The sequence below is a fragment of the Chrysemys picta genome, chromosome 13 (genome assembly GCF_011386835.1).
Source record: "Chrysemys picta bellii isolate R12L10 chromosome 13, ASM1138683v2, whole genome shotgun sequence".
Taxonomy (NCBI): domain Eukaryota; kingdom Metazoa; phylum Chordata; order Testudines; family Emydidae; genus Chrysemys; species Chrysemys picta.
In genome coordinates this window covers 5,201,339-5,227,732 of record NC_088803.1, presented here as the reverse complement: position 1 = coordinate 5,227,732, position 26,394 = coordinate 5,201,339, and the positions used below count along the sequence as shown (strand labels likewise).

The following is a 26,394-nucleotide window of genomic DNA, read 5'->3' as shown; positions in this document are numbered from 1 at the left end:
AAGTTCCTCCTCTATCTTGGTGGGTCCTGCGCTTATTGGCAGATTTTCTTGCCTCAGAGATTCACCATGTGGGTTGGGGAACAGCTCAGAGACCTTCCCCGCTGGAAGAACCCACAGTCCAGGTCAATTGGGAGGTTTGGGGGGAACCCAGGCCCGCCCTCTACTCCGGGTTCCAGCCCAGGGCCCTGTGGACTGCAGCTGTCTATAGTGCCTCCTGTAACAGCTACATGACAGCTACAACTCCCTGGGCTACTTCCCCATGGCCTCCTCCAAACACCTTCCTTATTCTCACCACAGGACCTTCCTCCTGGTGTCTGATAATGCTTGTGCTCCTCAGTCCTCCAGCAGCACACCCTCTCAGCTCCTTGCACCTCTTGCTCCCAGCTCCTCACACTCACACCACAAACTGAAGTGAGCTCCTTTTAAAACCCAGGTGCCCTGATTAGTCTGCCTTGATTGATTCTAGCAGCTTCTTCTTAATTGGCTCCAGGTGTCCTAATTAGCCTGCCTGTCTTAACTGGTTCTAGCAGGTTCCTGATTACTCTAGTGTAGCCCCTGCTCTGGTCACTCAGGGAACAGAAAACTACTCATCCAGTGACCAGAATATTTGCCCTCTACCAGACTCCTGTACCCCACTGGTCTGGGTCTGTCACACCCTGTATAAGCTTTATACAGGGTAAAAGGGATTTATTTGGGTTTAGACCCCATTGGGAGTTAGGCATCTGAGTGTTAAAGACAGGAACACTTCTGTGAGCTGTTTTCAGGTAAACCTGCAGCTTTGGGGCAAGTGATTCAGACCCTGGGTCTGTATTGGAGCAGACGGGAGTGTCTGGCTCAGCAAGACAGGGTGCTGGAGTCCCGAGCTGGCAGGGAAAGCAGGGGTAGAAGTAGTCTGGGCACATCAGGTGGCAGCTCCCAAGGGGGGTTCTGTGATCTAACCTGTCACAATTGGTAACTGCATTTCAGGGTGGTTTTGGGGGATTTAACCAAGGAGAACGCGAGCCACTGTCCCCCAGGATCTATCTACGCATCTGTCCATCCTCATACATACACATCTTTCTTTCTTTCTTTCTTTCTTGTATGCCTCCGTATCTGATCAGTGGCTTTCCCTGCCCCAGAGATCTCCCCTTCCTGCCCCTCTGTCCCAGCCTGTATAGGCTGAGGGATGAAGCCCCAGCTCTCTGGGTTTGTAGCTAGGCCCCCATCTCCCAAAGGGGCCAGTTCAGCGGGCACCCATCATTTTATTCTCCATACCCGGAGGCTCCCCCTCCAGACAGGACATGCCCCTCTGGAGGGTGTCAGGGGTCCCTGAAAGTCAGGGATGGAGGTTATGAATGAGACAGAGGCTGATTTGTATATTTATTTATTTATTGTCACTCAGTGCATAGACCAAAAGTCACACACACACACCGCCCACAAAAATCCCAACGAAGAGCTAAATATGCAACATACAGCATGACAGACACCACTCTGGCTATGGTCCTGCCCCAGGGCAGGGGGCTGGCAGGCGCAGGGGGTGGGGAAGGAGACATGGGGCCTTTCCCCTCTACGGGACGCTGGCTCTGATCTAGCCCAGAGCAGGGACTGTTGGGCTCAGGAGGGTGGGAAGTGGGAGAGGGGTTGTTTCCTCACTAGGGGCACTGGTTCCCTGCATGACACGAGTTGTCTGGTCTCAGCCAAGCTCCCAGCAGGGTGGCGTCCCCAGTGGCTGAGGGCTGATTATGCCATGTGGGGTGAGGTCCTGTCTCCCCCCAGGGGGGTCTCCCAGGGGCACAGCACTAGCGGGGGGCAGCTGTGGGACTCAGGGTGGTGTTGCCAATGGAGCCAGGAGTCCTGGCCCCTTGTCTCTGGGCGGACAGGGGCAGCGGCCCCTACACCATGCGCTGGATCACGTTCTTGTACTCGGGGCCACTTGCCTCCTTCAACTGCACCACGGTGGAGAAAAGCCACTTCACCTGCAGGGAACAGAGAGAGCAAAGGTGAGAGGGGTCAGCGCTGGGGGGAGCTGCTCTGTCTGTCTGTGTCATTCCTTCCTGTTTTTATGCCTGTATCTCATTCATTCAGTCTCTGCCTTATTCACCCATTCTTCCTTCTCCTTCCTTCTTCTCTTCTTTCTTTCCCTTCCATGCTGCCCTCTGTGACGTTACTGACAGAAACTGTGACCGTACAGATCATTGTCGCAACCACTGTTCTATAGTTGCAGCATATATTGTGCAAAGGTTGTGGAGTGAGGTGTCTATGACAAGGTGATGATTTGCTGGTTATGATTGTGCTGTCTGTAAGTGTGTATCGTTTTTGTAGTTGAAGTTATGAATATTGGCTCTGTACTTGTATCTCAATGTGTTTTGATTCTAAGTAGCCTCAGTGAAAGATTTGGTCAGCTTCTTGAGAAAGGACTATTCTCAGTAAGTGCCCAATCAAGAAACACTTAACTGATAATGGACTTTTGGAGAAGCCAATTCACATCTGAGCTTTCCTGGGAACATTCAAACTAACATGTAAACAATGGCATGGACCTGCAAACTGAGTCATGCATGGACATGTGACTTTCACATGTGACTCCAGACTCCATCTTGCTTCTGTTATTTACCACATTAAGAACAAAAGGGGTCCTTCCACGGGCAGAGAATATAAAAGGCCCTGAAAACCCTTGTGTTCAGAAAAGGGGATAAACTTTAAAAAGAAAGCTACAAATCAAGAACTGCGAGATCTGTTACTGGCCAGTGATCCGAAAGCAGGAGCACAGCCCTTACCTGATACTACAGAAGCGGCAGAAGCAATCAGAACGCAAAAGGCAGCAAATAAACTGCAACTTGAGCATGAACAGAAATTAACAAACATTCGATGTCTGGAAAAGCAGAAGAGGGCTGAATTAGAGAAAGAAGCTGCTCAGAGAGAGAGAAACCAAGGAAAGAAATGCTGACTTAGAAAGAGAAGCTGATGAAAGAAAGAAGGAGGCTGACGAGAGCTCTTAGAAGGAAGGTGCTATGGGTGGTGAGCGATCAGCTGTTGTGACCTGCACAGGTTGCGCCATGTTTGTCTTTCTTCCACAGGAGAGAAGTGACTTTGTCTGTACAAAGTGCAAGCTGGTTTCCATATTGGAAGAGAAGGTTCAAGGTCTGAAGAAACAAGTATCGACCCTGTGTTGCATAAGAGAAAATGAAGTTTTCCTGGACAGACGTCAGGATATGTTTCTATGGGCACAACGTTCTGAAGCTTCAGAGGAGGCTGTGCAGCGGGGACAGATGGATTGTGAGGAGGTTTGGCAGCATGTGACCTCCAGAAGAAGAAAGAGGAGCGTCCATGCACCAGCAATGCAGATACAAGCAAGCAAGCGTTTTCATGTTCTCTCTACAGGTACTAATGCGGAGAGTGGACTAGATGGCCCATCTGAGGGAAGGGAGCAGAAGGAGACTCCACCGATTGGAAGGCAAAAGATGCACTGTCCTAGGGATGGGGGTTCCACAACCACCACTCCCAAGAGGAGGAGGAGGGTGGTGGTGGTCGGGAACTCCCTCCTCAGGGGGACTGAGTCATCTATCTGCTGCCCCGACCGGGAAAACCGAGAGGTCTGCTGCTTGCCAGGAGCTAGGATACACGATGTGACGGAGAGACTGCCGAGACTCATCAAGCCCTCGGATCGCTACCCCTTCCTGCTTCTCCACGTGGGCACCAATGATACTGCCAAGAATGACCTTGAGTGGATCACTGCAGACTACATGGCTCTGGGAAGAAGGATAAAGAAGTTTGAGGCGCAAGTGGTGTTCTCGTCCATCCTCCCTGTGCAAGGAAAAGGCCGGGGTAGAGACCGTCGAATCGTGGAAGTCAACGACTGGCTACGCAGGTGGTGTCGGAGAGAAGGCTTTGGATTCTTCGACCATGGGATGGTGTTCCAAGAAGGAGGAGTGCTAGGCAGAGACGGGCTCCACCTAATGAAGAGAGGGAAGAGCATCTTCGCAAGCAGGCTGGCTAACCTAGTGAGGAGGGCTTTAAACTAGGTTCACCAGGGGAAGGAGACCAAAGCCCTGAGGTAAGTGGGGAAGTGGGATACCGGGAGGAAGCACGAGCAGGAGAGCGCAAGAGGGAAGGACTCCTGCCTCATACTGAGAAAGCAGGATGATCAGCAAGTTATCTTAAGTGGCTATACACAAATGCAAGAAGCCTGGGAAACAAGCAGGGAGAACTGGAAGTCCTGGCACAGTCAGGGAACTATAATGTCATGGGAATAACAGAGACTTGGTGGGATAACTCACATGACTGGAGCACTGTCATGGATGGATATAAACTGTTCAGGAAGGACAGGCAGGGCAGAAAAGGTGGGGGAGTTAGTGCATTGTATGTAAGAAAGCAGTATGACTGCTCAGAGCTCCAGTATGAAACTGCTGAAAAACCTGAGAGTCTCTGGATAAAGTTGAGAAGTGTGAGCAACAAGAGTGATGTCATGGTGGGAGTCTGCTATAGACCACCAGACCAGGGGGGATGAGGTGGACGAGGCTTTCTTCTGGCAATTAACAGAAGTGACTAGATCACAGGCCCTGGTTCTCATGGGGGATTTTAATCACCCTGATATCTGCTAGGAGAGCAATACAGCGGTGCACAGACAATCCAGGAAGGTTTTGGAAAGTGTAGGGGACAATTTCCTGGTGCAAGTGCTGGAGGAACCAACTAGGGGCAGAGCTTTTCTTGACCTGCTGCTCACAAACAGGGAAGAATTAGTAGGGGAATCAAAAGTGTATGGGTACCTGGGAGGCAGTGACCATGAGATGGTCGAGTTCAGGATCCTGACACAAGAAAGAAAGGAGAGCAGCAGAATACGGACCCTGGACTTCAGAAAAGCAGACTTTGACTCCCTCAGGGAACTGATGGGCAGGATCCCCTGGGAGAATAACATGAAGGGCAAAGGGGTCCAGGAGAGCTGGCTGTATTTTAAAGAATCCTTATTGATGTTGAAGGAACAAACCATCCTGATATGTAGAAAGAATAATAAATATGGCAGGTAACCACTTGGCTTAACAGTCAACTCCTTGCTGATCTTAAACACAAAAAAGAAGCTTACAAGAAGTGGAAGATTGGACAAATGACCAGGGAGGAGTATAAAAATATTGCTCAGGTGTGCAGGAGTGAAATCTTGAAGGCCAAATCACACTTGGAGTTGCAGCTAGCAAGAGATGTTAAGAGTAACAAGAAGGGTTTCTTCAGGTATGTTAGCAACAAGAAGAAAGTCAAAGAAAGTGTGGGCCCCTTACTAAATGAGGGAGGCAACCTAGTGACAGAGGATGTGGAAAAAGCTAATGTACTCAATGCTTTTTTTTGCCTCTGTCTTCACAAACAAGGTCAGCTCCCAGACTGCTGCACTGGGCAGCACAGTATGGGGAGAAGGTGACCAGCCCTCTATGGAGAAAGAAGTGGTTCAGGACTATTTAGAAAAGCTGGATGAGCACAAGTCCATGGGGCCGGATGCACTGCATCCGAGGGTGCTAAAGGAGTTGGCAGATGTGACTGTAGAGCCATTGGCCATTATCTTTGAAAACTCATGGCGATCGGGGAAGGTCCCGGATGACTGGAAAAAGGCTAATGTAGTGCCCATCTTTAAAAAAGGGAAGAAGAAGGATCCGGGGAACTACAGGCCAGTCATCCTCACCTCAGTCCCTGGAAAAATCATGGAGCAGGTCCTCAAGGAATCAATTCTGAAGCACTTCGAGGAGAGGAAAGTGATCAGGAACAGTTAGCATGGATTCACCAAGGGGAAGTCGTGCCTGACTAACCTAATTGCCTTCTATGAGGAGATAAGTGGCTCTGTGGATGAGGGGAAAGCAGTGGATGTGTTATTCCTTGACTTTAGCAAAGCTTTTGATATGGTCTCCCACAGTATTCTTGCCAGCAAGTTAAAGAACAGGGATCAGCAACCTTTGGCACGTGGTCCGCCAGGGTGCCGGGCTGGTTTGTTTACTGTCAGCATCCGCAGGTTCGGTCAATCGTGGCTCCCACTGGCCACGGTTTGCGGCTCCAGCCCAATGGGGGCTGCGGGAAGTGGCATGGGCCGAGGGATGTGCTGGCGTGCCAAAGGTTGCTGATCCCTGTTAAAGAAGTACGGTCTGGATGAATGGACTATAAGGTGGATAGAAAGCTGGCTAGATTGTTGGGCTCAACGGGTAGTGATCAATGACTCCATGTCTAGTTGGCAGCCGGTTTCAAGTGGAGTGCCCCAAGGGTCGGTCCTGGGGCTGGTTTTGTTCAGTATCTTCATTAATGATCTGGAGGATGGTGTGGACTGCACCCTCAGCAAGTTTGCAGATGACACTAAACTGGGAGGAGTGGTAGATATGCTGGAGGGTAGGGATAGGATACAGAGGGACCTAGACAAATTAGAGGATTGAGCCAAAAGAAATCTGATGAGGTTCAACAAGGACAAGTGCAGAGTCCTACACTTAGGACCAGGGCCTCTGAGAGCGGGTTCGGGCCCTGGTGAAAATTTTTTTCGGGCCCCCCAGCAAGGGTAGTCCGGCTAAACAGGGCTGACGAGAAGGGGGGAAGCCGGGGCCTGGGCCCCCTTCTTTACCACTGGTCCCCGTAATTTGTACCAGCTTCCCCCCCACTCTCGTCGGCCCTGCTTAGAACAGAAGAATCCCATGCACTGCTACAGACTAGGGACTGAATAACTAGGCAGCAGTTCTGCAGAAAAGGACCTAGGGGTCACAGTGGACGAGAAGCTGGATATGAGTCAACAGTGTGCTCTTGTTGCTAAGAAGGCTAATGGCATTTTGGGCTGTATAAGTAGGGGCATTGCCAGCAGATTGAGGGATGTGATCATTCCCCTCTATTCAACATTGGTGAGGCCTCACCTGGAGTACTGTGTCCAGTTTTGGGCCCCACACTACAAGAAGGATGTGGAAAAATTGGAAAGAGTCCAGCGGAGGGCAACAAAAATGATTAGGGGGCTAGAGCACATGACTTATGAGGAGAGGCTGAGGGAACTGGGATTGTTTAGTCTGCAGAAGAGAAGAGTGAGGGGGGATTTGATAGCTGCTTTCAACTACCTGAGGGGGGTTCCAAAGAGGATGGATCTAGACTGTTCTCAGTGGTGGCAGATGACAGAACAAGGAGTAATGGTCTCAAGTTGCAGTGGGAGAGCTTTAGGTTGGATATTAGGAAACACTATTTCACTAGGAGGGTGGTGAAGCACTGGAATGGGTTCCCTAGGGAGGTGGTGGAATCTCCTTCCTTGGAGGTTTTTAAGGGCGGGCTTGACGAAGCCCTGGCTGGGATGATTTAGTCAGGGTTGGTCCTGCTTTGAGCAGGGGGCTGGACTAGGTGACCTCCTGAGGTCCCTTCTAACCCTGATCTTCTATGATTCTATGAGAGGGGAAAGGGCTCGTAGGGGGCATATGGAGCTGCTGGCTGCTGAGGAGAAGGCTCACCAACTTCAGCTCCAAGTAATGAGAGAGCGAAGAAAGTCATCCCCACTGGGCATTCCGCTTCCCCACCATAACGAAAGAAACTGGGAAAGGATCTGTCCCATTTACAAAGATACTGAAGACAGAGAGAAGTTTTTGTCTACATTCGAACGTTTATGCACTCTGCATGGGATTCCAGATGAGCAGCGAATGTCTGTCTTGCTGACCAAATTGATGTGAAAAGCCAGGGCACAAGGAGAGCATGAAGGTGATTTGGTTGTGTTACCTACTGACAGTTTGGAAACTTGTAGCAAGAAGGAAATAATTCCTAAACTTGTGTGTGTTGAGCCTGACAACTTCCATGTTGCCGGTGACAGTGAGGAAAGTTGCAGAGGGAAAGAGAGCACCTCTAACCTTTTATCTAGTGAGTCTATGAGTTTGCCCAAAAGGGGATTGTGTAGAAATTTGCCTGATGAGCCAAAGGTAATCCGGAATGTAAGTGAAACCCAGAAAAAGTCTGTTGTTGCTCAGGAAAGTGTTCCTTTAGAGCAAGCACTAGGTGAAAAGGGTAAGGGCAGAATTTCTGTGAAGGGTGAATTGTTGCTTAGAGAAGGTCCTAGGGAAAGGAATCCTCATGGTAATCCATGCAAGCAGTTTGCTGTAGCTGAAGGGTCTGGAAGTAATTTAATCAAGAAAGTTTCAGTTCCTAACAGCCAGAAATTTTCTGTTGTGAATGGATCCACTGACTTTTCTTTTGAAAGATCCAGTGTGGATAGCTTTGAGAAGGTCTCGGAGTAGAAGCTGTTAAGAAAGTTGAGCGGCCCTATAACACCAAGTGGCTGTGCTTGACCAGTTTGTTGGGGAGACAAGGTTGTTGAGAGAGAAATGTCTCCGCGCTGATTCTTTAAGCGAGGAGTCTGTGCTTCAGGGTCTGAGGACAGATCTGGCTACTAATGTTTTAGAGCAGAACAGTTTTATGGTCGAATGCTTGAGGATGCAGGGGAGAGCAAGCAAACTCTCACCCTCAGACTCTTTGGATTTGTGTGGTATCTCTTCAAGACAGAGTCCAGCCATGGAATTGGTAGCAGTTAAGAATCTGAAAACTGGTGAACAGGCTCCTGTCTGTGTTGATCCAAATTACTTGGCTGGCAGGGAGAAGAAGGACTTGCTAATAGCTGTTGGCAAAGAGAGCACACCCAATCAGCCAGTGAATTCTGTTAAGCAAAAGAAATCAGGGTTTGATCCTTCAGGACAAGGAGGAAAAAGAGAAGTTAATTTTGCAAAGGAAAGCCACAGGTTAACCCTAAAATGCCAAAAGCCCAATGGTATTGAGCCAAAGGGGTGGCATGACAAAAATGATTGTAGATCAGGGATTGGCAACCTTTGACACGTGGTTCACCACGGCAGGGCCGCCTGGGGGGGGGCAAGTGGGGCAATTTGCCCCAGGCCCCGAGCCCTGCAGGGGCCCCTACAAGAATCTCTGAGGCTCCCCTCTGGCCCCGCCTCCGCCTTCGCCTTCCCTGATCCCCGGCGCCTCAGCACTCCGCGTCCAGGAGTGGCCCTGGACAGCGCTGCAGCGGCGTGGCTCCAGTGGGACCTGAGCTCCTCCCTCTCAGAGCCGCGTGGTAAGGGGGAGGGGGTGCGAGCTCCGGGCCGAGCGGTGGGAGCTCAGATCCCGCTGGAGCCATGCCGCTGCAGCGCTGTCCAGGGCCGCTCCTGGACACGGCGCACTGAGGCTCTGGGAGGGGGGGAGGCGGGGGTAAGCTGCATGGTAAGGGGCCGGGGGGGGGGAGGGTGGGTTGGATAAGGGCAGGGAGTCCCAGGAACAGTCAGGGGACAGGGAGGGGGCAGAGGTTCTGGGGGGGGGAGGTCAGGGGATGGGGAACGGGGGTCGGATCATGGGCGTTCTGGGGGTCTGTCAGGACTCGGCAGGGGGTTGGATAGGGGTCGGGGCAGTCAGGGGACAGGGTGCGGGGGGGTTGTTGCGGGGTGGCATCCTGGGGTGGTGGTTGGGAGGGTGTCTCGGGCAGGGGACAAGGAGCAGGATGGGTCGGGGATTCTGAGGGGGGCAGTCGGGGGGCAGGAAGTGGGTGGGGGTTGGATAGGGGGCAGGGCCAGGCTGTTTGGGGAGGCACAGCCTTCCCTACCCTAAAGCTCATTCAGCAGTTTGAGGCTTGCAGACAGCTATTTAACCCAATGAGCCAAGCTGTTATCTTTTCCCTTAGGGCTACCATCCCTTTCACTTCTCAAATGCCAAATTATAGTCTACATTTCATTTCAGTGCCATAGGGAGATTCATGTCAGGGCAGAGGAGCTTCATTTCAAATTAGCCACTTTAGATTAACAGTGACAGAGCCAAGAGAGCCATGGGGGAGGGATCCCATGAGAAGAGCAATATCCTACACCACCTACCTCCTTCCCAACCCTACCAAGGGAAACCCCCCCCTGCATTCCCCGAGGCTCCAGAGGGGTTCATTTAGTGGGTCTCAAACTTTTGTACTGGTGACCCCTTTCACATAGCAAACCTCCGAGTGCGACGCCCCCCCTTATAAATTAAAAACACCTTTTTATATATTTAATACTATTATAAATGCTGGAGGCAAAGCTGGGTGGAGGTGGAGGCTGACAGCTCGCGACCCCCAGTAATAACCTTGTGACCCCCTGAGGGGTCCCGACCCCCAGTTTGAAACCCCTGGGTTAATTTAATTTTAGCACCCTGTGTCCATTCACATGCATGTGCTATTTTGAGCATTTCAGTTTTCACAACATAGGCTCATCCCAGATTCTGGAACGAGCTCAAATGCTCAGTTCGTGGAGTATGTACATAAGCTATACTAAAGACAAACCCACAGTAACTGTCTCCAGTTTGTGAGGGACACCATGGAGCCAGTCTCTAGGAAACAGATACATTCATGGAGGTTAAGTCCATTAATGTGTATTAGCCAGGATGGGTAAGGAACGGTGTCCCTAGCCTCTGTCTGACAGGATGGAGATGGATGGCAGGAGAGAGATCACTTGATCATTATCTATTAGGTTCACTCCCTCTGGGGCACTTGGCATTGGCCATTGTCGGTAGACAGGATACAAGGCTGGATGGACCTTTGGTCTGACCCAGTACGGCCTTTCTTACGTTCTTATGTTCTAACCTAAATGAACCCAAAGTTATGGAGACAGATATGAGTCAAGGAAGCCAGCAGAGTATGAGAAACCTGGAAAAATCTCTGACTGGATGGGCTCAGGCGTTTGGTCACAAGCTGAGGTGGTTCAAAAATTTTGGATTTTTTTAAGCAGAATTTTTTTATTGTTTCTTTAAACAATCAAACACAGCAAGCAGCAAATATTTGGCCACACACTTCTGAAACCCCAAACCATGTTCAGGTTTTGGCAGACTAATTTCAGCGTTTCAATTAAAAAAAACACAACAAATGTTGAAGGAAAGCAGACATTGTCCGTGATTTTTTTCTGCTTTTTAAAAACCCCTAGTTTTCGATCCAAAAAAAGTTTTGACGGAAAATATTTGTCCAACCCTTTTAATGAGCTTTAGAGCCTTTTAGCACGAGCTGATGCTGAGAACCAGGGATACCTTGTAAAGGTGACTTGAAAAGAAGTTTTCTCAAAACTGGGTTTGTGCCGAGATGTGGAAGGCTTTTAAATGTTTATTTTCCCCAGGGTTGCCCGGGTGGGGGAGGGAGGCAAGTGGGGCAATTTGCCCCAGGCCCCGCAGGGGCCCCCACGAGAATATAGTATTCTATAGTATTGAAACTTTTTTTTATGGAAGGAGCCCCCGAAATTGCTTTGCCCCAGGCCCCCTGAATCCTCTGGGCGGCCCTGCACCAGGGTAAGCACCCTGGCTGGCCAGGCTGGTTTGTTTACCTGCTGCGTCCCCAGGTTCGGCAGATCACAGTTCCCACTGGCCCCGGTTCATTGCGTCAGGCCAATGGGGGCGGCGGGAAGTGGTGGCCAGCACATCCCTTGGCCCACGCCGCTTCCTGCCGCCCCCATTGGCCTGGAGTGGAGAACCGCGGCCAGTCGGAGCCGCAATCGGCCAAACCTGCTGACGTGGCAGGTAAACAAGCTGTCCCGTCCCGTCAGGGGTTACCCTGGTGAGCCGCGTGCCAAAGGTGGTCGATCCCTGATGTAGCTGGACACGTACAATGAATTTATTGTTATTGCTAATGGTAATTGTTGTAACTAATATGTTGCTATTACCAAGAACTGTAAACATGTGGGTAAGATCTGATTTGTATATTGACCTGGGTCTGGGGCTTGGTCCGTTGGGATTGGGAGAACTTTTTTTCTTTTACTTGGGTATTGGTTTTCATAACCATTTGTCCCCATAACAAGTGGCACTGGTGGTGATACTGGGAAACTCAGGTATCTAAGAGAATTGCTTGTATGACTTATTGTTAGCCAGTGGGATAAAACCAAAGTCTTCTCTGTCTGTCTGGTTTGGTGTGCCTTAGAAGTAGAGAAACCCCAGCCTTGGGCTGTAACTGCCCTTCTCTAAACAATTTGTCCTGAATTGATACTCTCAGTAGTGTCCTACCAAAGGCAGCATCATTAGACCCTCTACTGTGCTAACCTTGTTCATTCCTTGTTCCTACATTCGTTCTCTCTCTCTCACCTTGAACAGGGTCACGGTGGCGCTGTAGCACACGCTCAAGAGGAAGAGGGTGATGAAGACCGAGATGGTGGACCAGAGGCCGTCTAGCTCCTTATCTCCATCCTCACTGCAAAACTCACCTGACACGATCACCTCTGTTGGGGGGAGAGAAAGAGACGTCAACTCTGACTCAGCCACTGTGACAGAGAGAGCTCAGATTGTGTGTCCTATACCAACCTGCCTATCCCCTTCTCTACCCATCCTTCCGTCCCTCCAGTCATCTATCTCTGGATACATCCATTCATCCGTGATCACAAACCATCCATCATTCCATCCCTAGACACACCCCTCCTTCCATTCATCCATCTCTAGATGTATCCATCCATCCACCCATCCCCATTCACCCCTCCATTCATCGATGACCACAAACCATCCATCCATCCATCCATCCATCCATCCATCCCTAGAAACCCTCCATCCATTCATCCATGCCTGTACCTATCCATCTGTAGATATTTCCATCCATCCATGACCACAAACCACCTATCGATCCATCCATCAATCCATCACTAGACATCTCCATCCATCCCTCCCTCCCTCCCTCCCTCCACCCATCCATCCATCCATGACCACAAACCATCCATCCCCATAAACCATCCATCCCTCTCTAAATACATCCATCCATCCATCCCCACTCACCCCTCCATTCATCCATGATCACAAACCATCTATTCATCCATCAATCCATGCCTAGACACTTCCATCCATCCATCTATGACTCTCCACTCCACTCCACTCCATCCATGACCACAAACTGCCCATCGATCCATCAGTCCATCCTTAGACACCTCCATCCATCCAACCATCCCTAGATGCACCCCTCCAGCCATCAATCCTTAGGTACATTCATCCATCCATCCATCCATGACCACAAACCATCATCCCTAAACACACCCCTCCACCCATCCATTCATCCGTCTATCTCTAGACACCTCCATCCATCCCTAGTCACATCCATCCACCCATGCCAGCCTGCTGTGATGAAATGAAGGATGCAGAGCCTCCCAGCTCTCATCTCACTTGTCCCATGTGGCCATGGCCCTACACCCTGGCACTGAAGCTTGGACGCCTGTTGAATTTCTCTGTGCCTTAGTTTCTCTGCCTGTGAAAGGTGGCTCAGGATCGCTCTCAGGTGTGCGAGGTGCTGGGATGCTGCCATGGTGGGGGGGCTCCCTAAAGACCAGGATGGATGAATTTCACACGTGTGCCTCTGTGACCCTGCTCCCAATGTAATGAAACACCCAGGAGTCACTTCAGATGGAACGCAGCCACCTCTGGGCCTGTTTATACCGGGCTCTCTTGCCCAGGTGCAGCCGGTAGTTGCCTCGGCTGAGGGATGTGGGGAGTTTGAACACTGTCACTTTTATGAACAGAGCCACAAGTATTATAAGGATGGGATTTAAGGTTTCTCTCTGACATGAAAGATGCTGCTCCCTGAGCATGGTGCCCCCTACTGAGCCCCCTGCCCTAGGGATGTGTGGAGAACAGGCGCATGGATCTGTGTGGGTGCATGTTTGTCTCTCTGTGTTGTGTGTCTCTCTGTGTGTACAAACACGACAGCCCAGGTGGGAGGGTCCCTGGGTCATGCCATGTTACAGGTGTGTCCATCTGCACTGGACTGAGCTCTCTCTCAGCCACCTGCTCCACTCTCTTACTCTGTGTGCCCCTGCACTGCCCCAGGATAACAGCCCTAATACTGCCGCTGCAGGCTACCCACCCTCTAATGCCAGGTGTGAGCTCTGTGCTCAGCACTAGTGGGTTTGAGCCCTGCACTCGCCCATCCAGCCTTGGGGCTGATACACACATGCAGGGGGGGGGAGGTGTGTGAGTGAGGGGCTGGGTAGGAGATGGGGCATCTGCATCATCTGTCCCACCCCACTGCCTGGACCCTCTATGTCACCTGAACTAGTGAGACTTTAGGTGAGTCCCTGCTTAGTGTCTGCTCCAGATAACAGCCCTACTACTGCTGCTACTTTGTGGGGACTGAGTTCCAGGAGCTGATCCCTGCTGTGGGGTGTTTGCTGTATGTTGTCCTATCTCTCCCTCCACAGATGCCACTGAGAGTAAGGGGTGGAAGGAGAGCCCTTAGCTTCCTAGCCAGCAGAGGAATGTGTGTGGTGGTCAGGGTATTTTAATTACCTTCCCTTGCTTACTCTGTCTGGAAAATCCCCATGGGGCATCTACTCCTCTCTGGGTTGGAAGGGGGTGTAGGGTAAATGCTGATCCTGATACGGTGCCCCTCTGGGTATGCATGGGTTATAGCCTAGAGAGGATCCCGCCTCAATGAGATGCCCGGGATGGCTTGGCAATCCACCGATCCACCTACCCACCCAGCCATCCCACGCTCCATCCATCCTTATCTCTAACCATCCTCCATATCTTCCGTCCATCCATATTGACCTATACCTATCCATTCTCCTACCTCCACATCCATCCATCTCCATCGTCATCCCTAACCATCCATCCATTCATCCTCACCCATATATTCCATCCATACATGCAACCCCACCCACTTATCTATCATCCCTTTATATATTATCTATCCCCAACCATCTATCATCCCTTCATATATTATATATCCATCACCATCTGTCCCCATTAACACACTCAGTCATCCATCCATCCATTGCCATATTCACTCATTCATTCATCTTCATCTATCTATCACTGACCATCTGTACCAGCCCATCCATCTGTCTGTCAGTCCATCCCCATCCATTCTTTTTCCTACCACCATCCATCCCCATTGGTACTGATTCACTACCATATGCACCCTCCATCCATCCCTCCATTCATTCATTCATCCATCCATCCCCACTCATCCCCATCTCTGGCAATCCATCTATCGCAGTCCATCTATGGCCATCCATTTATCCATCCCTTCATCCTTCGGAATGGGTACCCCTCCAACCTTCACCGTAGATTTATCTATCCATCCCCATCCACTTATCCATTGGCACCGCACCTGCGAACCATCCAACCATCCTTCCCTCAGTGCAGCGCAGTCTAGTGGGACTGGGTGGGACTCTCAGAACACCTGGGTTCTGTTTCTAGCTCGGTAACGGACATGACCTTGGGCAGGTCCCTTCCCCTCTTGCTGTCTGTTTCTTCTCCCTCTTTCTCTATTTAGGTGTGAGCCCTTTGACACAGGGACTGTCTCCCACGGTGTCTGTGCCATACCCAGCCCAACAGGGCCCTATCTGAGTTGGGGGTGGAGGTGCTACTTTAATCCAAATAATAATCTCTCTCTCTCTCTCCTTCTCTCTGTGATATCTGTTGGTCTATGAGTCCTTCCCTCTGAAGTATGTATGTATCCATCTAACCATCTCTCTGAACACCTGGCCTTCCAACTGAGCTGGGCTTGGATATGGGCTCTGCAGTATGTATGTGTGTAATTGTCCATCTACCCCCCCTCTCCATCACTGCTTCCATGGTGTGTATGTACCCACGTATCTACCCATCCTTCCTTCCTATGGCACGAACCCTTCCTTTCTTCCATGGCATCTACCCATGTATAAACCCATCCTTCCTTCCATGGCATCAACCCATCCTTCCTTCCATGGCATCTACCCATGTATCAACCCATCCTTCCTTCCTATGGCACCTACCCATCCTTACTTCCATCAACCCATGTATCTCCCCATCCATCCATGGTATATATGTATCCACCCATACAGGATCTGGGAATTGGCATCCCCAGCCTTGTAGCATCTCGGCTTCTCCCAGACTGCAACCTGGGACCTCGTCCACCTTGGGCGAACCACAGATTTCACCCAGTCACACCACAAGAAGGAGACCTGGGTGTGAGGTCAGACTAGTTCCATTTATTCACTTGTTGTCATTGGGGGCACAGAGATTATTTACAGGAAGCTGTACTGGACAATGATAGCAGCGGGGCTGGGAGGAGCCGTCTTCATTTACCAGAGACTTTGCTGACGCTGCGTTGGGTGAACTTCATCTGCAGGGCTTCGTGGATGACCATGCAGGTGTAGATGTCCCCGCTGTTCCAGCTGGCCTTGCTGACTTTCAGCTTGCTGTAGAGGAAGAAGTTTGGGTCTCCATCTCCATCCTTGATGGGCGGGGTGGTGAGGTATTCCAAGCTCTCATTGGGTTTGTGGTTCTTCATCCACTGCACCGAGATGTCCTCGGGGAAGAAGCCCCCGCACCAGGCAGGTGAGGCTGACCGAGTCTTCGGAGCTGCTCAGCTCCTCGTTGTGGGGGCGCAGGAGATAGATGCCAGGGCCAGAGCGCCTGCCTTGGGTGCATGGGAACGGAGGACACAGGAGATCCATGCACATCACTCAGCAGGGGCCATGCAGGGAGAAGGATGGGGCGTGTGTTTGTGTGGGGGGGGATAGGAACATCGTCTCTCTCCTCCAGGATGGAGGGGTGGGGACGGGGAGCTGGTAGTCCTGGAGCGCAGGATGGGGGATAGGATGGTCTCCATCTCACGTGGGGACGCAAAGGGACCCAGGGCCGGGATCCCAGGTTGTTGGGGGTTTTGGCTTCCCCTTAAGGAACATCCCTCCCTGCTGGGGACTGGAATAGGGGAGTCTCTCCCCTTAGGGACCCTGCTCTCCTCCTACCTGGCTTCTTGGAGATCGAGTTGACGATGGGCGAGGGCAGGGCTGAGTGCTCCACTTTGCAGGTGAAGGACTCTCCGGCTTCCCAGTCACGGGTGAAGATGGGCATGGAGTTGGAGGCGGTGAAGGTGCCGTTGGACTGGTTAGTGAGGGTCAGGGCATCATAGTCAATGGACCCTGGCTTGTCGTGGGACCAGACCACCCGGAGGCCGGAGTCATTAGGCAGGTTGAACACCAGACACGTGAGCATGGGGCTCTGGGCCACGTACAGGGCGGCGGGAGATGGGGGCACCAGGAGGACCCGGATGTTGCTGGGAAACGTCGTTTCTTCTGGGGACAGGAGAGTCCAGGTCAGTCGCTAGGCCTGGTCTGCCCTGCCAAGCCCATCCTAGTCTCCGCCCCACTCCTCACCCCACTCGAGCCCAGCCCGGTGTCCCCCTTCCCAGAGGCGGATTTTCAGTAAATCACAGGGTTTGGGTTTGTGGTTTGGCTGCTGGTGGGCGCAGAGCCAACGACAGGGGGCCCCAGGGCCAGGCAGCTGCGAGGGCAGAAGCTTGGTCCTGCAGTGGTGGATTTAGAGTTACTGGGGCCCTGTGATCAGCTTCATTTTTGTGGCCCCTCCTTGGGGCCCAGCCAAGAAAAAGAACATTCTCTGTTATCTTCCTTATCGCTGGGGGTCTCAGGGGACCACTTAATGATCTTTCCAAATATTGCTTCTACCGTTAGCTAACTATTGTAAAGTGTGTTGGATAAGAGCGCGTTATAAAAAAAATGTTAAAAAATGTTGGGGTGCGGGTCTGGCCAGGAGTTAGGATGCAGGAGGGGGCTCAGGGCTGGGGCAGGGGATTGGGGTGTGGAGCGCTTACCTGGGGCAGCTCCATTTGGTGTGAAGGGTGGAGGTGGGGATGTGTGTGGGGGGGGTGCAGGAATCATAGAGGGAAGTGGGCTGGGTGTCTATGAGGGTGTGCAGGAGTCAGGGCTGGGAGTGTGTGAGGGGGGAGCCGGAGTCAGGGCTGGGGGTGCAGGGTCTGGGAGGGAGTTAGGGTGCAGGAGCAGGCTGGGGGTTGGGGTGCAGGGCCTGGCCAGGAGTTAGGATGGAGGAGGGGGCTCAGGGCTGGGGGTGCAGGGTCTGGGAGGGAGTTAGGATGCAGGATGAGGCTGGGGGTTGGGGTGCAGGGTCTGTCCAGGAGTTAGGGTGCGGGAGGGGGCTCAGGGCTAGGGGTGCAGGGTCTGGGAAGGAGTTAGGGTGCAGGATCAGGCTGGGGGTTGGGGTGCAGGGTCTTTCCAGGAGTTAGGGTGCGGGAGGGGGCTCAGGGCTGGGGCAGGAGGTTGGGGTGTGGAGCGCTTACCTCAGGCAGCTCCATTTGGTGCGAGGGGTGCAGGTGGGAATGTGGGGTGTGTGTGTGCAGAAGCTTCCGTTTGGTGCTCAGGGTGGGAGTAGGGCTGAGGGGGGGTTAGGAGTCAGGTCATGGGTTGGGGGGGCTGAGTATGTGTGGGGGTGCAGGAGTCAGAAGTGGGGGTGCAGGGTCTGGCCAGGAGTTAGCGTACAGGAGAAGGCTCAGGGCTGGGGCAGGAGGTTGGGGTGTGGAGCGCTTACCTGGGGCAGCTCCATTTGGTGTGAGGGGTGCAGGTGAGAATGTGGGAGGGGGTGCAGGAGAGAGGGCAGCGGGCAGAGGGGGTGCAGGAGTTGGGCTGGTGTTGTGAGGGTGCTCCCGCCCCCTGCCCCTGGAGGCTCACGACAGAGGGCTGGAGGGGTGTATGTGTAGGGGAGTTCGGGGGCCCCACCTTTGCCCCGCCCTGCCCCGATTCCACCCCCTTCCCCAATGCCCCACCCCACCTCTTCTATGCCTCCTGCCCCCGAGAGTGCTGTGGCCCCGCCCCTCCCCCTCCCTCCAGGAGCGCCGGCAAACAGCTGTTAGGTGGTGGGGGAAGCGCTGGGAGGGGGAGGGGCGTGAATGCAGCAGGCTCAGGGGAGGAGGCAGGGAAGAGGTGGGGGAGTTTGGCTGCTGGTGGGGGCAGAGCCTGCAGCAGGAGCCCCTGGTGCCGGCAGGACCAGACGTGGATTTACAGTAAAACACAGGGGGCCCCAGGGCCGGGGAGCTGCGGGGGCAGCAACCTGGTCCCCCCCCTGCTCCCCCTACACATAACCTCCCAACCCCCTGCCATGAGCCGCTCAGGGTATGTGGCTGGGGTGGGGTAGGGCAGGGGGCTGGGAGCACCCCCACGACTCCAGCTCCCTGCCCTGACTCCTGCACCCCCCACACATACCCAGCCCCCCCCACGCCTCATGCCCTGACTCCTGCACCCCACCACATTCCCACCTGCACCCCTCACACCAAATGGAGCTGCCCCAAATAAACGTTCCACACCCCAACCTCCTGCCCCAACCCTGAGCCCCCTCCTGCATCCTAACTCCTCTCTGGGCCCTGCACCCCAACCCCCAGCCCACTCCTGCACCCTAACCCTGCACCCCCAGCCTTGACTTCTGCACCCCCTCACACACTCCCAGCCCCCTGCCCTCCCTGACTGCTGCAGCCCCCGACATCTCCACCTGCACCCCTCGCACCAAATGGGAGCTGCCCCAGGTAAGTGCTCCACACCCGAATCCCCTGCCCCAGCCCCGAGCCCCCTCCTTCACCCTAACTCCCTCCCAGACCCTGCACCCGCAGCCCAGAGCCCCCTCCTGCACCCTAAGTTCTGGCCAGACCCCGCACCCCAACTTTTTTTACATTATTTGTATAAAGTGCTCTTATCGAAAGTGCTTTACAATACTTAGCTAATGGTACAAACAATATTTGAAAAGATCATTAAGTGTCCACCGAGACCCCCAGTGATTTTCAAGTGGTCTGTGTAAAAATAAGTTCGACTACAAGAAGAATCAAGGTTCCTTACTTTATTTTCATTTACTTGCTATTACTTACAGGAGAAGGATGAAGAAAACAAGAATGAAAAACAAGGGCGGGAGGAAATAAGAGAGAATGTTCTTTTTCTTGGCAGGGTCCCAAGGGGGGCTCCCAAAATGAAGCTGATCACAGGGCCCCACTCACTCTAAATCTGCCACTGCCCCTCCTCTTCGTAGGCAGCCTAGCCCTGGGGACAGTCACCTTCGCACTTGCGGGCGTGGTCCTGCTTTGTGGTAGAGCTGCCCGGGTGGGACACCTGGCAGGTGTACGTCTTGCCCTCCAGCCACTTGCTCTGGGAGACACTGGCAATGCTGCGGGTGCTGAAGGTGCCATCAGAGTTCTTCTTGTCAGGGTGGTTGTGACTATGAAGTAGCCCATGCTCGCCGTCCACCAGCCATTCCACCGTCAAAGCCTTGGGGTAGAAGCCGGAGATTAAGCACACCAGCTGGACGGTGCCTGGGTTGGTGGTGCAGGAGTAGAGGACTTCCACCTCGGGGGCATGGGGTTCACGGAGGGTGGGCTCTGGGAGAAGGGTGATGGGTTAGTTTTTGTATAGACCCCTTCTGAGCTCCCCCCCCACTCCCTGCAGCACGGAGCCCAGTTTGGAGCCCTCTGCCTCTTTCCCTGCATTGCAGCACCCATCGCTTCTCTTGGCGTGGTGTCTCTCTCTCCATCCACCCACCCACCACAGCGACTCCATCAGCTCACAGCACTAGCAGGCTCCCATCCTCTCTCCCTGCAGCAGTCACCAGAGCAGGGCCCTGAGAGACCCCCAACCCCTCCCTTCCCCCCGGGCTGCGCCGCGCCGTCCCTACTTGGGATTTCCGTGGAGGTAGTGGATCTGGTGGGCTGGTGCTCTACGGTGCATCTATAGGTGTCAGACTCCCAGCTGCTGGCCGGGACGGTGACCTGGCTGCTGAGGGAGTAGAGGCCGCTGGAAGGTTGCAGCACGGAGGGATAGGTCTTCACGCCCGAGGAGCCGACGTTTGGGCTCCATGTCACGGTGACCGGCTCGGGGAAGTATCCTTTGGCCAGGCAGCCGAAGGTGACTTGGGATGTGGTGCCTTCGCCAGTGCAGGAGCTCAGGGGGAAAACAGACGGGGGTGTGGGGCTAGCTGCAAAGGGAGAGAGAGCGAGGCCATGAGAAACAGCCCCTACCGAGCCCCTGCCCCGCTCCGTGCAGCACAGGCCCTAGCGTGGCACTGGGGCCAGCACTCTATGCTGGGGGAGAGCGTCCCCTAGCGGAGCCCCACTCTGCTCCATTCAGCACAGCACAGTTTGTGCTGAGACTAGTGACAGTTGCAAGGTCTTATTAATGTCTGTGTAAGTGGGTGCCTGAGATAGGCTGCCCCCCGTCTTCCAGGTTGTGTCACAGACTGACCAGGACCAGGGCCCCCAATTCACTTGGTGCTAAACAGACCCAGTCTGTGATCGGGGGCCACATTACACCAGGTGCTGCAGAGAGACACAATGACAGACAGTCCCTACCCCACAGAACTTACAGGCCAAATAGGCAAGATAAAGGAAAGGTCAGAGGGGAAACTGAGGCAGAGAGTGAGGAAGGGACCTGCTCACAGCAGGTCAGTGGCACAGCCAGGTAGAGAACCCAGGAGTCCTGTGTCCCAACCTCTGCTCTGTGGACTGGATGATGCATTGTGCTGGTGCCACTGGTCAGCAGTAACATGGGTTAATTTTACAGAGTGGAGGGTTGTTCCCAGTAATTTGCACTGGGTTTTTCCTGAGGAACCAAAGGGAATTAGGTGGCGAAGTGGCAGAGAAATTCCCCTTGGAGAAATCACTGCGTCTGCAGCTAGAAAACAACTCAAGTTTTTGACCAAGGAACTGAAATTGGGGGACACTTCTGGGCTCTCCGAAGAAGTGTCGTATCACTAACCTTTGGGTCTTCAGGTCTCCAGCTGAAGAGGTGCAGATGTTATTCTAACAATTTTAGCTTGGGTACGAATATTAAATGTTATCTTCTCATTAGGCTCCTAAATTCATTGCTAACATCAACAGCCCCTAGTGGCCAATTAGCAATTCTGTATCTCAAACACACGGGGTTAGATGTCCTGGGAATTCACTTGAGAAACTGGTAGGAAAAACTGGGACTGTCAAATTCAACATACGGACACTTTGGGTTAGAATTCGGGTTAGAATTATACATAAGGACGAGGATTAAGGGTTAGCGGTTAGGGTTAGGTGCTGGGGTTAAGGGCTATAGGTTGCAGGGATAGAATTAAGGGTGATGGTTTAATGGTTTGGGTCAAATACCTTTCCACTCTCAAGTTCAATATTTGACGTGTTGTGATTGGATTTCTAGCCAATTTTGCCACCATTCAACCAACAGATACCAACCGGTTCTGCTGCCATTTCTCAGAGGGAGTTGGTGAGACTTTTGGGTCCTATCCCAAGGGGTCAGTTTGCCACGATGACTCATAATTCTGATGCTGGGCTGCTTGTTACCCAACCGGAGACACAGAAACCCCAGTGCTCAGAGGGTCAAGGTGGGGAGGTTCGGGTTAGAGCTGGGGTTATGGTTAGGGGTATAATTGGTCGTTAGTACTTGTATCACAGTGGTCTAGAAAACCCATTCTAGGACCAGGGACCCATTGCGCCAGGAGTTTTACAGAGAAATAACAATGAGGACTCTACTGATCCCAGGACCATTGCAGCCTAGGCAATCTAAAGTCAGGGTTCGGGGGATAATGTGGGGACGTTAGGGTTAGGGGTTGGGTTTGACGAGAGGATCAGAGTTGGAGGGCAGAGTTAGGGAGTAGGGGCTAGAGAGCCGGGCTGAAGGATGAGGATAGAACTATAGGGAAAGGGCGAGGATTAGGGTGTTGGGGTTAAGGAATGGGTGCATCTGTCGGGGGTTAGGATGCTGGGGTTAGGGTCATGGTTAGGGAGTTAGGACAGAGCTGGGGGTCTAAGTAGTTGGGTTTAAGGTTTGGTTTAGGGTCATAGTTCTGGGATTAGGGTAAAAAACCTTCCCTTCCCCAAACCCACTAATCGACTGGTGACCACCACCCCAGCTCACGACCTTTCTAGCCAGATTCCCACTCAAGAAACCACTCAGATTCTAACCAATTGGGATGAAGATTTTCTGGACACTTTCCCAAACTCTACGGGAGGAATCTCCCAAGAATTCCAGCTGCCCAATTTCTAGATGCCCAACTTGAGGCGCCTTGGGGAGCACTTACCGGGGTCTGCATCTCCAGTGGGCTTTAGCCGGAGACGTCAGAGCTCGTCCCCCCGGAAGGGAAGCCCAACACGTCTCCAGCTGAGCGCGCTGCAAAAACGGGGCCAGCTCAGCTCTAAGGCCAAGTTAGGAACCTGAGCTCTGAGCTGTCGCCTCTGAGCTGCCAGTTCCGTCCAGCCCCAGGCAGCCGAGCTCACCTCTCGCTGTGCTGGGAAGCCCCAGGCTGGGCTCTCAGCACGGACCATGAGCGCAGAGCTGGTGGAGGGAGGCAGGGCCGGCTCAGGGAGACGCGTTCCTGCACTCGCTGAGTTCAGGGCTTTACCTCCGACAAGGGACATGCCAAAGGGGAAATCTGTGCCTCAGGTTAGACAGCTTTTGGTTGCACATATTTGTGACTGGGCTAAAGATAGGAGCTAATAAAATCCCCTTAGAAACAATTCAGCTGCTCCCCCGAACGTCTAGTTGCAGCCCCCCCACCCTGAGCGCCCCACGTCTTCTAATGGCCCTGAGTCCTGAGCCCCAGCCTCCTGCTAGCCCAGCCCTGCGCTCCCCGCACCCAGCTCTGCTGGTGCCCCTCACTCCTGACCCACAGCCCCCTGCTACTCCAGGACTGGCCCCCCCACAGCTCTGCTGGTGCCCCCTCACTTCCAACCTGCAGCACCTGCCCCCCAGCCCTGCCTGTGCTCCTCACTCCCGACCCCCACCCCTGCTAGCCCAGCTCTGCCCCCCCCGCTCTGTCAGTGCCCCTCACTCCCGACTCACAGCTCTGCTGGTGGCCCCTCACTTTGAACCTGCAGCACCTTCCCCCCAGCCCTGCCTGTGCCCCTCACTCCCGACCCCCACCCCTGCTAGCCCAACCCTGCTCCCCAGCACTGCCTGTGCCCCTCACTCCCGAGCCCCACCCCTGCTAGCCCAGCTCTGCCCCCCCTGCTCTGTCGGTGCCCCTCACTCCCGACCCACAGCTCTGCTGGTGCCCCCTCACTTCCAACCTGCAGCACCTGCCCCCCCGCCCTGCCTGTGCCCCTCACTCCCGACCCCCACCCCTGCTAGCCCAGCTCTGCCCCCCCGTCCTGCTGGTGCCCCTCACTCCCAACCTGCAGCCCCTGCCAGCCCAGCCCTGCCCCTCCAGCCCTGCCGGTGCCCCTCACTCCCGACCCACAGCCCCCTGCTAGCCCAGCCCTGCCCCCCCGTCCTGCTGGTGTCCCTTACTCCCAACCTGCAGCCCCCTGCTAGCCCAACCCTGGGCTGCCCCCAGCTCTGCTGATGCTCCTCACTCCTGACCCACAGCCCCCTGCTACTCCAGGCCTGGGTTCCTCCCAGCTCTGCCAGTTCCACTCACTCCCGACCTTCAGCCTCCTGCTAGCCCAGCCCTGGGTCCCGCACCCCCAGCTCTGCCGGTGCCCCTCACTCCCCACCTGCAGCCCCTGCTAGCCCAACCCTGGGCTCGCTCCCTACAGTTCTTTCAAAGCTGTTATCCCAGCTGATAGGTGGAGTGTGAGATAAGCACCTCTGTTCCCCCGTCTCTACTGGGGGGCACAGCTTGGCCTGTGTTACCCGTCCTGGCCTCCGCAGCATATCCAGGCTGTGCAGGGGAGCCATGTGCTGCACCCTGCCCTGGTATCGGGTCCACACAGGGGGATGAACCCCACTGCCCTTCATAGGTCAGAACAGAGCACAACACTCCTGGCTCCCAGCCCCCGGCTCTAACCTACTCCCCTCCCAGAGCTTGGGAAAGAACCCAGGAGTCCTGGCTCCCAGACCCCGGCTCTAACCTACTCCCCTCCCAGAGCTGGGGAGACAACCCAGGAGTCCTGGTTCCCAACCCCCTGCTCTAACGACTAGACCCCACTCCCCTCCCAGAGCTGGGGAGACAACCCAGGAGTCCTGGCTCCCAACCCCCTGCTCTAATGACTAGACCCCACTCCCCTGCCAGAGCTGGGGAGAGAACCCAGGAGTCCTGGCTCCTAGCCCCCCCGCTCTAACGACTAGACCCCACTCCCCTCCCAGAGCTGGGGAAAGAACCCAGGAGTCCTGGCTCCCACCCTTGCACTCTAACGACTAGACCTCACTCCCCTCCCAGAGCTGGGGAAAGAACCCAGGAGTCCTGGCTCCCACCCCCGCACTCTAATGACTAGACGCCACTCTCCTCCCAGAGCTGGGGAAAGAACCCAGGAGTCCTGGCTCCCAGCCCCCCGCTCTAATGACTAGACCCCACTGCCCTCCCAGAGCTGGGGAAAGAACCCAGGAGTCCTGGCTCCCAGCCCCCCGCTCTAACGACTAGACCCCACTCCCCTCCCACAGCTGGGGATGGGAATCCAGGCGTCTTGCTCCCCTCTCTAGGACACTCTTCACCCCATTTATCTCTGACAGGGTTAAAACACCCTCTGCACTCATGTGACAAGCCAATAGCAGCCACTTTCCTGTGATAGACTCACCAAATCACCGGCCATGTTGGGTCGTGGCCCGGCACTGTAGACCGGGGGGTTCTGTCCAAGAGTCCAGCTCTGCTCTGTTTCTGTCGCGTAACTCTTCTGAGGTATCTTTGCCTGTCAGGCATCGCCTCTTCTCCCCCCCCATGGAAGACAAGATAATTATAGATTGAGAACAATAGATGACGCCCTCTGGGGAGCTTTCACTGTTACAGCTGGTGGGAAGGTGTGAAAATTGGACAGGTGGGTGAGTGAAGGGGTCTAAAACTGGGGTGAAAAACAACCTCAGTGTGACTTTCATTTGCGTAAACTTCCCCTTTTCAGCCCATGTTGTTTGTTTGTTTGGTGGTTGGTTTTCCGCAGAGATTCGGTGACAAAGGCCGCAGACCTCAGAAAAGATTGAGGCCTCCTGGGGCGTATTTTTCAGAACCTGCCATGCGGGAAGGTGAAAAAGGAAACTTTATGACTGTCCTGGAATTGGGGATAGAACCCAGGAGTCCTGACTCCCACCCACCCAGGATGGATAGATTGATAGTGGGCATGTATGGGGCTAGATAGATGTCCTGTACGTAGTTGCACATAAGTATCCTGTCTCCCTTCTAGCATCTTTTCTTTCTTTTAACGTCTCCTGGCAGTTTGTCTTTATTATACAAAGGGTCTCTTCTAATCCTTGCTCCTGTGAAGGTGGTGAGAAGTAGTTGGGTGGTTCCTCGCACCATGACTGGTGGTGGAATGTCCACTGCAATTTGACGTGTTTAGAACTCATCGATTGGTGGAGTTTCAGGGCACAAGAAGGGATCACTGTGATCGGCATGTCCCCCGGAAATTCCTGGCCCAAGCCCCCACCTTCTGGTTGAGCAGCGCAGTTAGAAAGAGAGGCCGAAGCTGGCTTTAAACACGCTGAGTCATGGAGAGTTCACCACAGTCCAGAAATAAGGACTGCAACCCCCAAAATACTGCAAAGCTGGGAAAACCACCTGGGAGTGAATATTTCACCCTCAGTGAATCTCCCCTGGACCTGTCAGTGTCCCGGAGAGGCAGATTGACGAGCCCAGATGCCGAGGTGTATGGTTTGGAAGATCTGTGTGCACAGAAGGGCAGGGACCGGAGGAGAAAGTGTGTGTTGAGTTGTCTCATCCATCCATGACTCATGGAGGGCTCTTCCCTAGCTTCAACTAATGGTCTTGTCATCAAATAGAGGAAGGGGCTTAGGGAGCTCGCTT

At 53.7% G+C, this 26,394-nt stretch overlaps 3 gene segments (V, D, J or C); all 3 read right to left on the bottom strand.

Annotated features, from left to right (window-relative positions):
* The window catches only part of LOC101948672 (immunoglobulin heavy constant epsilon-like), a 375,427-nt gene that overhangs the window by 136,569 nt on the left and 212,464 nt on the right, over positions 1-26,394 (bottom strand).
* Positions 1-26,394, bottom strand: part of LOC101947277 (immunoglobulin heavy constant gamma 2-like) — a 193,920-nt gene that overhangs the window by 58,714 nt on the left and 108,812 nt on the right.
* Positions 1,403-16,298, bottom strand: LOC135975401 (immunoglobulin heavy constant gamma 2-like). The segment is given in 3 exon segments: positions 1,403-1,955; positions 12,019-12,152; positions 15,979-16,298. Coding segments are annotated over 3 exon segments (423 nt in total).